At 39.0% G+C, this 12,549-nt stretch overlaps 1 protein-coding gene and 1 long non-coding RNA gene across 2 annotated transcripts; one reads left to right on the top strand and one right to left on the bottom strand.

Moving 5' to 3' along the window:
* Window positions 1–2,980: 2,980 nt before the first annotated feature.
* Window positions 2,981–6,903, bottom strand: LOC131319595 (receptor-like protein EIX1). The gene has a single exon (XM_058349939.1). It carries the CDS (start codon window positions 6,351–6,353, stop codon window positions 3,141–3,143), a length of 3,213 nt encoding a protein of 1,070 aa, XP_058205922.1. The 5' UTR covers window positions 6,354–6,903; the 3' UTR covers window positions 2,981–3,140.
* A 1,915-nt stretch (window positions 6,904–8,818) lies between these two features.
* On the top strand, window positions 8,819–11,098 carry LOC131319599 (uncharacterized). The gene is made up of 3 exons (XR_009198001.1): window positions 8,819–8,914; window positions 9,462–9,587; window positions 10,528–11,098. It is a non-coding gene; the product is annotated as an uncharacterized LOC131319599 (long non-coding RNA).
* The last annotated feature ends 1,451 nt before the right edge of the window (window positions 11,099–12,549 follow it).

The raw sequence follows: 12,549 nt of genomic DNA, 5'->3' as shown, positions 1-12,549 counted from the left end.
TCAAAGACTTTATCATGAGGCTCCAGATTATATGGCTCTAAAACCATTTGGCTGCTGCTGTTTTCCATGGCTAAGGCCCTATACTTCTAACAAACTTGAACCAAGATCAACCCCTTGCATTTTCTTAGGCTACTGTTCTGGTACAAAGGGGTATCGTTGTTTAGATCCTAACACTCATCAAGTTTATATTTCCAGACATGTGAAGTTCATTGAGCATGATTTTCCTTATCATACCCTTCTATCTAATGCTCAACCTGTATCTTCTGTTTCTTCTTCCTCTACTTCTGTTCCTCATTTTGTCATTCCCTCTATTTTTCCTATGTCTGTAGCTAGTTCTTCCACCAGTATCACTACCTCTCCACCTGTTTCTTTTACTTCTCCTATTTCACCTCCTGTAACTTCTCCACCTATTTCTCCTATTTCACCTCCTGTTCATTCTCCTCATACTTCATCTACTCCTCATGTTTCCTCTTCTCCTGTTTCTCTTCCCTTAGTTCCTACTCATCCCATGCTTACATGAGGGCAAAAATGGTATTACTGTTCCTAAAATTCCCTTCTCTCTCTTTACTCATACTCTTCCTGTCACAGAACCTCTTTCTTTTAAAGAAGCAATGATCTTTCCTGAATGGAGACAAGCTATGTCTGAAGAATACACTGCTCTTATGTCACAAGGAACTTGGTCCCTTGTTTCCCCTCTTTCTGGTGCACCAGTTATTGGATGTAAATGGATATTTAAAATTAAAAGACATTCTGATGGATCAGTGGCTCGGTACAAAGCAAGGTTAGTCGCTCAGGGTTTTCAGCAAACAGAGGGTCTCGACTACACAGAAACGTTTAGCCCTGTGGTTAAACAACCTACCGTGAGAGTGGTCCTGACTTTGGCTTTACATTTTGGTTGGTCCATTAGACAGCTTGATGTGTCCAATGCTTTCCTCCATGGGACTATTCAAGAACAAGTTTATCTCAGGCAACCTCAGGGGTATGTCAGTTTTGAGTTTCCCACTCATGTGTGTCAACTACATAAGGCCCTTTATGGGCTTAAACAGGCTCCACGGGCATGGTATGATATGCTCTCCAAATGTCTGGTATCTCTTGGCTTTCAGAATAGTCAAGCTGATTCTTCTTTGTTTGTTTTTCATAAGGATCAAGATTTACTCTATATTCTAGTCTATGTTGATGACATCCTTGTCACTGGCAACAATAGTTCTCTTATTACCACCATGATTCAGCAGCTCAGTTCATCTTTTGCTCTCAAAGACTTGGGTCCTTTACACTATTTTTTGGGCATTGAAGCTATTAAGACACCTGATGGTTTGATCCTCTCCCAAACTAAATATGCCCTTAATCTGTTACACAAAGCTGGTATGGAGGACTGCAGACCTTGTAATACTCCTTCCTCTCTCAAAGTTGCAGCCCTGAAGGGTAATACACCCATCTCTAATCCAGAATTCTACAGGTCTTTGGTCGGTTCTCTCCAATATCTAACTCTTACACACCAAGAAATTGCATTTGCTGTGAATTCTGTCTGTCAAGATATGCATTACCCTCTGGAAAAGCATCTTACTGCTGTTAAAAGAGTACTCAGATATATCAAGGGCACCTTAGACTTTGGTTTATGTTTTACCACGAGTTCATTGAATCTTACTGCCTTCACTGATGCTGATTGGGCTAGGGATGCCTTAGATAGGAGGTCTACTGGTGGATATAGTGTCTATCTTGGGGCTAATCTCATCTCTTAGTTAGCAAAAAAGCAGGCCACAGTTGCTCGTTCCTCCACGGAAGCTGAATATAAAGCATTGGCCAATGTGGCTGTAGAGATTGTGTGGCTCTTACAACTGTTCAAAGACTTATATGTTCCTTCTTTTCTCTCTGCTCCTATTATTTGGTGTGATAATGTCTCTGCTATTTCCTTAGCCACTAATCCAGTGTTCCATGCACGGACTAAACATGTTGAGGTCGATTTTCATTTTATCAAAGAAAAGATAAGTCATAAGCAGCTGCAAGTTAGACATGTGCCCTCCGGCTTCCAGGTTGCTGACATCTTTACCAAACCTCTCACTAGTGATCGTTTTCTTCTTCTTCGGGCCAAGCTAATGGTTGAACAAGTGCCCCCATCAGCTTGTGGGCGGCTGTTAACCAACTCAGTCCAACACAGTTCAAGTTCAAGAACTCACACTAAAGCTGAGTCAGCAGATGAGTCAGAAGATATAGCTCACCTCTCCACCCCACTAATTCAGTTAGAGAATTAGTTTGTTACACTAAGTGGTTGTTACTTAGTGGTGCTGTGATTAGTTAGTGACTAATGACAGTTAGAGTTGTATAAATAGCTGTAATCTCTCAGTGTATTGGTACGATGGATTCATTGAGTAAAGTTTTTCATTTCTTGTCTTCATCTTCAAAAGTTGTTATATTGTTCTTGGTATTGACTCCACTGCTCGAAAATCCTACCTCTGCCGTTGGATATAAGAAGAACTGATCCAATTAATCACTGCAGTCAATATTAATCACAGTTCTTGTTAGCAATGTTTTTAAAATCATAAATGAGAGTGTGATTCTTGTGTTCTTTCGGCCTCTTGAGTATCTTTTTTCTTGGGTAGGCGAATGTGGCTTCTGGGATGGTGGTGTTGAGATTATTCGAATCGAACTACGTGCTCAATCTCACAAAGACTCCTTTTTCACCAGTTACCTATCAAAGGAGAATAAATGGTTATCCTGAGTAGCAATCTAAGAAACACTTGACGGATTCTGATCTAAATTCGAAAAGAAAGCCTCTTAAGCTAATGACCTCTCTGTTATTTGTACTCACTGGTTTAATTGTGAAGTTAGAATTGCAAAAAATTTAGTTACTTCCTGATGTTTTCATGCTGCAACACCTCCATTTCAGAGAGGTTTTCGTCGACAACAAAAAAAAAAAATGCATTATGAATAAAAATGATCCCAAGAATGGAAAAACAGATCTTCAGACTATATATTAGAAATATTTCAGGAACTAGCTTCAATATGATCAAGATCGCCATTCGAGCTTTTATCTGTCCATTACAAAGATGCTAATATTTCAAATACACTACAGGACTTTGGATGCAACAAGAGGCACCCTTTATTGCCTACGTATGACGCAACATTTTACAGACTTCTCAAACCTAAAATGATCTGCCAAGACAATTACCAATCCTTTTCCACACCTCATCTAGAAACTGGGAGTAGGTGTCCCACCATGACTTTTTGAACAACAAAGGACCAACAACCAGCCAAAACCCGATAACGAATCCCAATGCCGCAGTCAGGTAGAACCATTCAAAATCAGATTTTGCGCCTTCTTCATCATCTCCTTCAGGTGGGGCTTCATTAGTGCTGCAATTCTGTGTGAGTGGAGGTCCGCAAAGTACATTGCCTATGAAGCTAGAAGCATTAAAGCTCTGGAGCTGGGTGCTCGATGGGATTCTCCCCCGCAAAGTGTTACAAGACACATTCAAATGACCCAAGAAAGTCAAATCCGACATGCTTTGTGGTAGTTCCCCGGACAGTTGGTTTCTTGACAAATCGAGAGATTCCAATAACTCCATGTTTCCAATCTCCTTTGGGATCACTCCCCTGAGATGATTTCCTGACAAATTCAACGAGCGTAATCCCAATAGACTTGTTATTTCCTCAGGTATCTCTCCAGATATATTGTTATCTGATAAGTCCATGCTAGTTAGGAGTACAAGTATGGTGTTATATTGAAACTCTCGTCCTTTGGTCACCACAAATGCATTCTCCAAGAATTCTCCCCCGTAAAATGAATAAGAGATCCGATCACTCGAGTCGTGTTTCATGACCATAGCAGTGAGATTTTTCAAACACTGCGGAATTGGTCCTGAGAAACTGTTGTTTGCGAGGTCCAGGATTTGAAGGGAACTCAGGTGACACAATTCAGAAGGAATTTGTCCATCAAAATAATTAGAACGGAGGCTCAGAATCTTCAAATTTGACAGGCTTCTTCCCAACCACGTTGGAAAGCTTCCAACAATCAAATTCAAGCCGAGGTCCATTGTGACTAATTGTGTGCAGTTCTCCAATCCCAAAGGTACTTCTCCAGAGAGGCTATTGTTGCGCAAGTGCAATGACTCAAGTCTCGGTAAAAATCCCAAAGAGCTGGGAATGTTTCCGCTGAGATGGTTGTTTCCCAGTTTAATGACTTCCAAATTTGGCCAGTTCTCCCAACAATCAGGAATTTCACCCGATAACAGATTTCCCCCAAGATGAAGGATTTTTAGCCGGTTTGGTTCATCTTTCCTTTCACACAAAAAATTGGAAATTTCCCCCGAAAATAAATTGTTGGAAAGGTCTAGCTCAGTTACATTTGAGAAGAGACGAGGTAATGGACCGCTGAATTGGTTGGAACCCAAGTAAATCATTGAAAAAGAAACATCGAGTTTGGGTATGTTTGGAATCTTCCCCTGGATTTGGTTGTGAGATAGATTTAGATAACTGAAACGGGAAGATAAGTTCCAAAACCACTGCGGCACACTGTCCGAAATTCCAGTGCCTGATAGGTCCATGTCCCAAAAGCCCTTCTGTGAATGAAGCCACATCGGAAATTGAGGACCCAAATGCCAAGATCTAAATTCCAATGCTTCAAGTTGAAATGGAGGAATCCAGTTTGGACTCGCTTTCAAAACTAACTTGTTTCCGGACGCATAAAACTCTTTGAGACTTGTGAGATTTACAAAATGAACTTCAGACACAACCCCTTCTAACAAATTATGACCGAGAGAGATTTGTTCCAAGTTTGAAAGGTGTCCAAAATTTTCAGGAAGAGTACCGTTTAACTGATTCCCTGCTAAATTCAGAGCAGTCAAGGATGAACACCTTCCTAAACTCACCGGAATGGGACCAGAAAGTGAATTACCACCAAGATAAAGGATTTTCAGACTTTTAAATTGTTCAAGTTGATCAGTTAAATGACCAGAAAGTTGACACCCATCACACCACAAAGACACCAAAGTATAGGAAATGCACCCAGACAAGCTTTCAAACAATTCTGATATATCCCCTTCAACTTTGTTATCGGACATACGCAACGTCCTCAAGTTGCAAAGATTTCCCATTTCTCTTGGTACTCTTCCTCTTAGTTTCGTGTGCGCTATATCAAGAGTGACAAGAGAAGTGAGATTTTCAATGGAACTTGAGAGTGTACCATGCAACAGAGTGCTGTGAAGGTCGAGCACCTCAAGATACCTGAAACTGTAAATCCAGTTGGGTATGCTAGAATTGAAATCAAAATTCTCAGATAGTTCAAGTTCTCTAAGGTTGGTCATGTTTTGGAGACCACTCGGGATTGGGCCTTCAAATCCATTGTCTCTCAGGTTAAGAGAAACGAGGCTGTTGACACTGAACAGCGAATTGGGTAGTGTAGAATTAAGATAGTTATAGGAAGCATCAAATATTCTAAGAGAAGTCAAGTTCCAAAACATGTCGGGAAGCGAACCTTCAAAATTGCTTTCAGCTAAATTTAGAGAAACAAGACTACCGAGACTGAAGATCCACCCAGACCTAGGCATCAAGGCATGAAACTCATTCCGAGAAAGATCTAGGACAGCTAGAGAAGTAAAATTAACCTTCTCTAGGGGAGGCATATGATCAAGTTCGCAGTAAGACAAGCGCAACTCTACCAAAGAAGGGAGCTTGTTGATTACCTGCAGCCAGTTAGGTGTCTTGTTGAGCTTCACTTGGCTCAAGTCAAGGTATTCCAAAGTTGAAAGACGAGAAAGCCAATCAAGATTCTCGACATCCAACTTGAAGACACCACCTTGAAGTCCGTAAGGATTAGGGCCTTTAAGACCAAGAGAGCGTAAACTAGAGAGATTTCCAAGTTGATGGGGAACTGTTCCAGCAAATCCCGATTCGGATAGATTAAGATATCGAAGGCTTGTCAAAGATCCAAGAAAGGTTGGAATTGGAATTCCTCCAAAATCATTTCGACTTAGATCCAGGTAATTCAGATGCTTCAAGTTGAGCAAGGAAGGATTCACTTCTCCTCCCAGCTTCTGCTTCACATAGGCTTCATATTCGGCCTGACTTGTGTAGTTAGCATCATAGGGATTTTGAAGGTGGAGCTCACATACACGGCCGGTTAAGTTGTCGCAAACAACTCCTGCCCATGTGCAACAATCAGCTTCGACATCCCAAGAGGAAAGTCGGTTTGAAGGATCTGCTAGGCCTTTCTTGAAGCTTAAAAGAGCGTGTTTCTCGCTCTCCAAACAAGGCACATCAAGGTTTCCATAGGAGGAGCTGACACTAAGTGTTACTATTATGAGAAACAGGGGGAATATTTTGGGAACGGCTATCAGAGAAATATCCACCGCCATCATGCAACAAGGAGGGATTAAGAAATCACTAAAGGACCAATCAAGAAATCAACAAGCGCTAATGCAAATAAGTTTCAACAGGAATAGGTCTGCAAAAGAACTGCGACAGATATTCATTGCAAAACAGAACAAATAGAAAGAGCCTAGCAGTGGAGATTATCCTCTATTGAGCTTATTAAACTGGTTTCAGAGGCACAAAAGGCTATTTATGCATATAATTTCATCTGGTCCTCCTAGAGGACGATACAAGGCTCAATTTCCACCAGAAGAACATGTGGTTGTGGGGCTTTAATTTGTGGAAGGTAGAAGACGACTCAACCCGTCAACGGATGCACATCCGTCCACATAAAATCCCATCACCCAACTTAGACTTCCCATCCTACATTTTCAACGTTGCGCCTTCCCTTCTCCTTCTCCTGGGCAACAATAGTACGCTAATAGTATGTCATTTTCGTGGAAATAAGAACAGACCTCTGTTTACCATAAGGTTGCTTCTTAGAAAATTGATCACTGAGCTTTTGGCTTGAACGAGGAAACTCGTCTCAAATAAACCACAATTGCATTCAAAAACAAAGATATTTGAAAGAATAATCTAACTACTGTATTTTACCGTATTTTACAGTACTAGCCACAGACTCATTCGAGTAACCATAAATGCCGGTCGTGTGGGTATTCCCAGCTGTGTCTGTATTTTGGTTAGTTTATATTATAAGTACAAGTAGAATAGTCAGAGTGGAGGCTGTGGGTGGTTTTCAATCATTGACTTCATGGTCTCCGCTGACGAGAAAAAGGCTAGAAGCTGAGTTGTCGTCCTGTATCAATCAGTCTGTTGAATGAGATTTATTTGAAAAAGTATTACATTTACCGAGAATTTTGGATATTGATTTTTAGGAGATCTGTTTTTTTTTTTTTTTCTTTTTATCCACAACAAATCATATCATTTCAAATAAGTTATATGGAAGCTAAGCCATAGTGCTCTCTCTTCGATCTCTCTTCTTTCTCTCTCTAAACTTTTTGAGATAAACCTTATAGCCGCTGTTGTTTGCTTGGGGAAGGCACCGGCTCCTCCCTTGGGCGTCTCTCTCTCTCTCTCTCTTTTACCTAGCAGTGCTTTGGCCATTTTTGGGTGGTGGATGGTGCAATTTGTTGTGATTCCGCTCAAATGGGGTGGTATACGCAAAGCACAGGACCTTATTTTCTTACACGTATTAGGGTTTTCTTTTTGCCTATATATTGATGTACATGAGAGTAGAGAAATATGTGATTGAAATCATGTGAAGGAGAGGGTGAGGTCGAGTGGGTGAGCCGGTGTGGCTCACCAGAGCGGTGGAGAGCCGGTTGTGGCTCTTCCGGAGAGATTTTTTCATCTTGTATTATTGTTTAAATAATATTAAGGGAGTTTTTTTTCATATCGTTGTGTTGTTGAGTGACCCCGGATCCTAACACGATTTTGCTGGATTGTTGGTGGCGATGTTGTGAGTGGATATGGTGTGTTGGGACCGGGCATGGCATCAGTAAGGGCTGTCGTGATTCTTGTGGTTGGTGCAGTGGTTATGGCGGCGGTGCTGCGGTGGTTGTTTTGAGTGTTTCGGCAAATTAGGATTTTGGTTTTGTGTTTTGTTTTTGTTTTGTCTGGACTCTTGTCCGGTTTATATTCGGATGTTGAGGCCGGTTTATGTCTAGATGTTGGGTCCGATTTTTGTCTCGGTGGGTCTTCTCGGGTGGTTTTGTCCTGATTTGATTTTCCCAGATCGGCTGACTGATTTTCACAGATTTATTGTTATCTTTAATTCGGAGCTCCACCATCCCGAGACAATGGTGTCTGGGTACTAGCTCCACGTTAGCCGATCATGTTGACGGTGTGAAGAAGTGAGCATTTGGCCATTGCATAGGCACTAGTCACTAATTTCATCCCTTAGTCTTTTCTTGTATTGTGTCACTGTTTCTCTGTAGTTGGGTGGAAATCTGTATTTGCCGTATGTTTTGTTCTATATTTAGAGTTCATTTGTAGATGCCGTATGACTTGATTAATGAATTTGCTTATTCTATTGAAGAAAAAAAAGGAAGCCATACGGGATATCCATTCGAAAACAATGACAAGGAAAATAACCAAAACCAAGTGAGGTCAGGTGATGGGCATATAAAAACGAGTTTTTTTTTTTTGGTTGAAAAGGATAAAAACGACTTATCAATACACTTGTAATAAAAGAACCTAACATGGTAAGCCATGGCGTGATGTGAAAAGACTGTTTTGCCCTTTCAAGTTTTGCATGTTCTTGCATGTGTGAAACTGTGGGTAGTTTAGGTATTTCATCGTTTCCTTCATTCACGTTTAGGGACCAAGGCAAAGAAAGTCATCCTTCATTTACGTTAAAGTGGAAACTTTATGGACCAAGGCAAAGAAAGTCATCCTTCATTTACGGTAAAGTGGAAACTTTAGGTACCAAGGCAAAGAAAGTCATGAAAGTATTTTCCTGATTTCCAGGGAGATTGCCTCCATCGAACGAACAATGCTCTACCTCGCCGAATCCGCCGACAATCACATCCCGCGTTTTTCGCATCCCGTACTTCTCTATTTTTCTTCATCCTCTTCTTTTGTCTCAATGACTCTCAGATCCTCCCGTTCCGGAACGTAGAATAAGTCTTTATTTTTTAAAAAGGCAATTTCAAGTTCAAAAATAATAAATTTATTAAAATTTAAAAATATGCAATATGGATCTTATTTGAAAGATCTGGATGAGATCTTTTATACAGTGCAAAAAAAATTAAAAAATTATTTTTTATTTACACTATTTTTGAGTTTGAAAATGTGAAATAAGTACTTGTTTTTTAATAAGGTGTTCTGGAACGGAGCCTTAGCCTCCATTACCGGAACTCATTTTAAGTATTTATTTTTTAAAAACGTAATTTCAAGTTTAAAAATAATATATTTATGTAAATAATTTTTTTAGTAATATAGATCTTATTTGATAGTTCTTATCGAAATTTTTTATACGACGCAATTTTTTTTTATTTACATTATTTTGAGTTTAAAAATATAAAATAAATACTTATTTTTTAATAAAGTGTTTTGGAACGGAACGTTACTCATTTTTACATCCCTGAAATCAGGCTTTGTGTTTCCCAATTTGAACCTTCTGGTAGAATCAGGCCTATCACTCGTTTTGAGCAAATGCTTTGTCTTTGCCTCTCTCTTCTTTCTCGGCCCCTATTCAACCGTGTAACTCGATGATCTAGGTATGTCTATACGAACTCTCCATCTTCCTTTTCTTTCCCCTTTCCATCTGTCTTATTTGTGCTGACTTTTCACCCATTTAGAATTTGATTTATGTTTGTTTGTTTATTTTTGGGGTGTCTTTTATGTTTTGAACTTAACAAAAAATCCCTACGGTATCTGTCGCTGAGGGATATGATATTGGTTTGGGCGTGGGAATGTGTTTGCAAGTTGCAATATGATAATCGAATTTGGAATTGGCAAGATCGATTGGTGGATTAGCCTGAACCTTGTTCTTAGAAAACCGAATTGGGATTGGACTCTTCTTTGCATTTGAAATCCTAATTCGTTCTACAGAAAAATAATTTTGAGTTGTGGAGAGAGAGAGAGAGAGAGAGAGAGAGAGAGAGTTGTGTGGATGAACTTCAAGTTCGTGTTGAACAGAAAATGCATGAAAAAAGAAGTGAAAAATGATCAATTTAGACAAGAAATCTTCACTTTTCTTTGGTACAATAGAGAAACAATGTTTTTGAACTGTAAACAGAAAAGCAATCTTTGAACATAAACCTAAAAATAATATAAATTGGAATTTGTCTAGAAAATTGCAGATTTTGCTAATGAGAAATTAGCAACCCAAGTTTCGCATGATGATCTTGTTGAGTATGAAATGGAAAGCATGATGATACCTACAAAAGACTTTAGTACGCCGACTCACAATCTTCATCAAATCCACCAAATAACCAACATATCAACTCTCTATGGCCATTGAACTATTTTCCATATAGAGATGAACTCGCAAGTTTGATTCTCATGACGAAACAACATAGGTGTTGACACAGATCGAGTTTAGTCGGTACACCTAAAACATCACTAACTGATTGGATTCATTAAGTTCATGTATGGGGTTAATGAGGTCTCCAGTTGTTTCAGAAGCTGAATTTGCATTTACCCAATTTTGTTTAGGTGGTGTGTGCGAACATCAAACAAACTTCTGGACTCCAAACGCCACCATTCCAAGTTCTATCAAGATCCCAAGTTCCCTTCTCTCTTTCCCACTTCGAGTAGTCACTGTTTTCACATTGTATTGGTTTGTCCACCAGGAAAAATTAGAGCCCGTTCTAGAAACCTTCTTATTTTATAAGTACTTATTTTGTATCTTTGTTCCACAAAACCAAAATAAGCAGCTTATTTTCACATTTTCAAACACAAAAATATTATAAATAAAAAATAATTTTTCAATTTTTTTTACACCGTATTAAAGATCTCAATGAGATCTATCAAACAAGATCCATAGTGATAGGAAAATTATTTGCGTAAGCACATGATTTTTGAGCTTGAAATTACCTTTTTAAAAAATAAGTACTTATTTATCCTTTTGTGGAACACACCTTATTATTAGACAAAAAATAAGTTCTTATTCCGGTTCTGGAACGGGCCCTTAAGATCTTGACAAGGTCATACTTCCACATATGTAATGATTACTGCTCTTCTCTTGTTACTGTTGGTCCAAATAGCAACCCAAGAGGGGGGTGAATTGGGTATCTCAAATATCATGCGGAATTTAAAAACTAATTGCAATCTACTCAACCACAATTCCAATTTCAATGATATACTATTCTACTCATGCAATATTGATATGCAAAACTGAAAATAAAGAGAGTAGAGAAGAGAGAATCAAACGCAAGGATTTATAGTGGTTTGATCCACAACTTCACGGCTTAGTCCACTCCCCAAGTGTCCAACTTGGGATTTGTTGCACTATCTCCAATAGTTACAATCCGTCTAGCTTCGCGGGTGCTAGACAACCTTTACAACGAGCAATCTATCCCCAATTGCTCCGACTAATTTTGACTCTGGTGCTAGTCACACCCAACTCAATTAGTTTTGACTCCGGTGCTAGTAACACCTAACTCTCAAGTGATTTTCTCTCCAAAACCACTCACAAAAAGATTTACTCTCACAAGAGTATGAATAAGGGTGCACAATCCCTTTTATAATTTTTGGCTCAAGAACAACACTTAAACTAATATTCAAGATGTAAGCGCGGAGTTGACAGATAAAGAATGGTAAATGCAGATTTTGTTCTTCAAGCTTTTCTGTCACAGTTTCTTCTTCTCTGTTTCTTCTATTTATGCTTGGAGTGACGAGATAATCGAAGGCAGCTCCACTAGCTGTTGGAGCAATTTGTGTAGCCAATAAATCTTGCTCTGAATTGTTTCCTTCTTCAACTTTGAAACCAATATACCATTTCTCCATCCAGTACTAGCCGTTAGTATATATTCTAGTAGCCAATCAATTCTTTGGTTTCCTTTTCTTTGCCGCTAATCTGCAAGCCATATAATATGAAAATTTCCATTACCATTACCCGTTGGAGTTAAATCTCACAAATCGTGCAACCAATAATTCCTTTCATTTGAAGCATTCTCTAGCCAATAAAGTAAGGAGAAGATTTGTCCTTAATCTTCCTCCATTCAATTTATCTTGATTATTGAGATAGTGATTTGGTGTAGCAATGCGTCCATGTGTACTTCAACCAAATCCTACAAAATAAACATTAACTCAAATGATTACCAAATATCACCATATTAGTTACTATATTTCTTCTTCATCATGGTTTATGCTTGCACCAACACCTAAATTTAAGCCATCATTGCTTAAACCATGATAAAGCCTTTTCTTTTAAGATAATGTTTTATTCAAAACTTAAATGTAAGATAACATTCAAGGTGGTGGGACGTCACCCAATTCGCGTTCGGATTTGTCCGGCCATGAGGACCCGGGAAGGGTGATTTGGCCTATTGCTCCGGTAAATCGTTGACAGACGTGCTATCAGGGATGTTCCCTTTCATTTAAAAAAAAAAAAGGCTGGATTATGTTATAATGGAATATGTAAGCACTAACACACCCATTTCAATATGAGAAGGTTATTTCGTTCTGATAATGATAGAATTAAAAATTCTGAATTAATAGAATATGTTAATGTGC

The sequence above is a fragment of the Rhododendron vialii genome, chromosome 3a, assembly GCF_030253575.1.
Source record: "Rhododendron vialii isolate Sample 1 chromosome 3a, ASM3025357v1".
In the NCBI taxonomy this organism is placed as follows: Eukaryota; Viridiplantae; Streptophyta; class Magnoliopsida; order Ericales; family Ericaceae; genus Rhododendron; species Rhododendron vialii.
This window is presented reverse-complemented; position numbering and strand designations above follow the sequence as displayed.

What these genes read in the sequence shown, in the direction of transcription:
- LOC131319595 (XM_058349939.1), bottom strand. Translation starts at nt 6,353, where the DNA reads ATGATGGCGGTGGATATTTCTCTGATAGCCGTTCCCAAAATATTCCCC.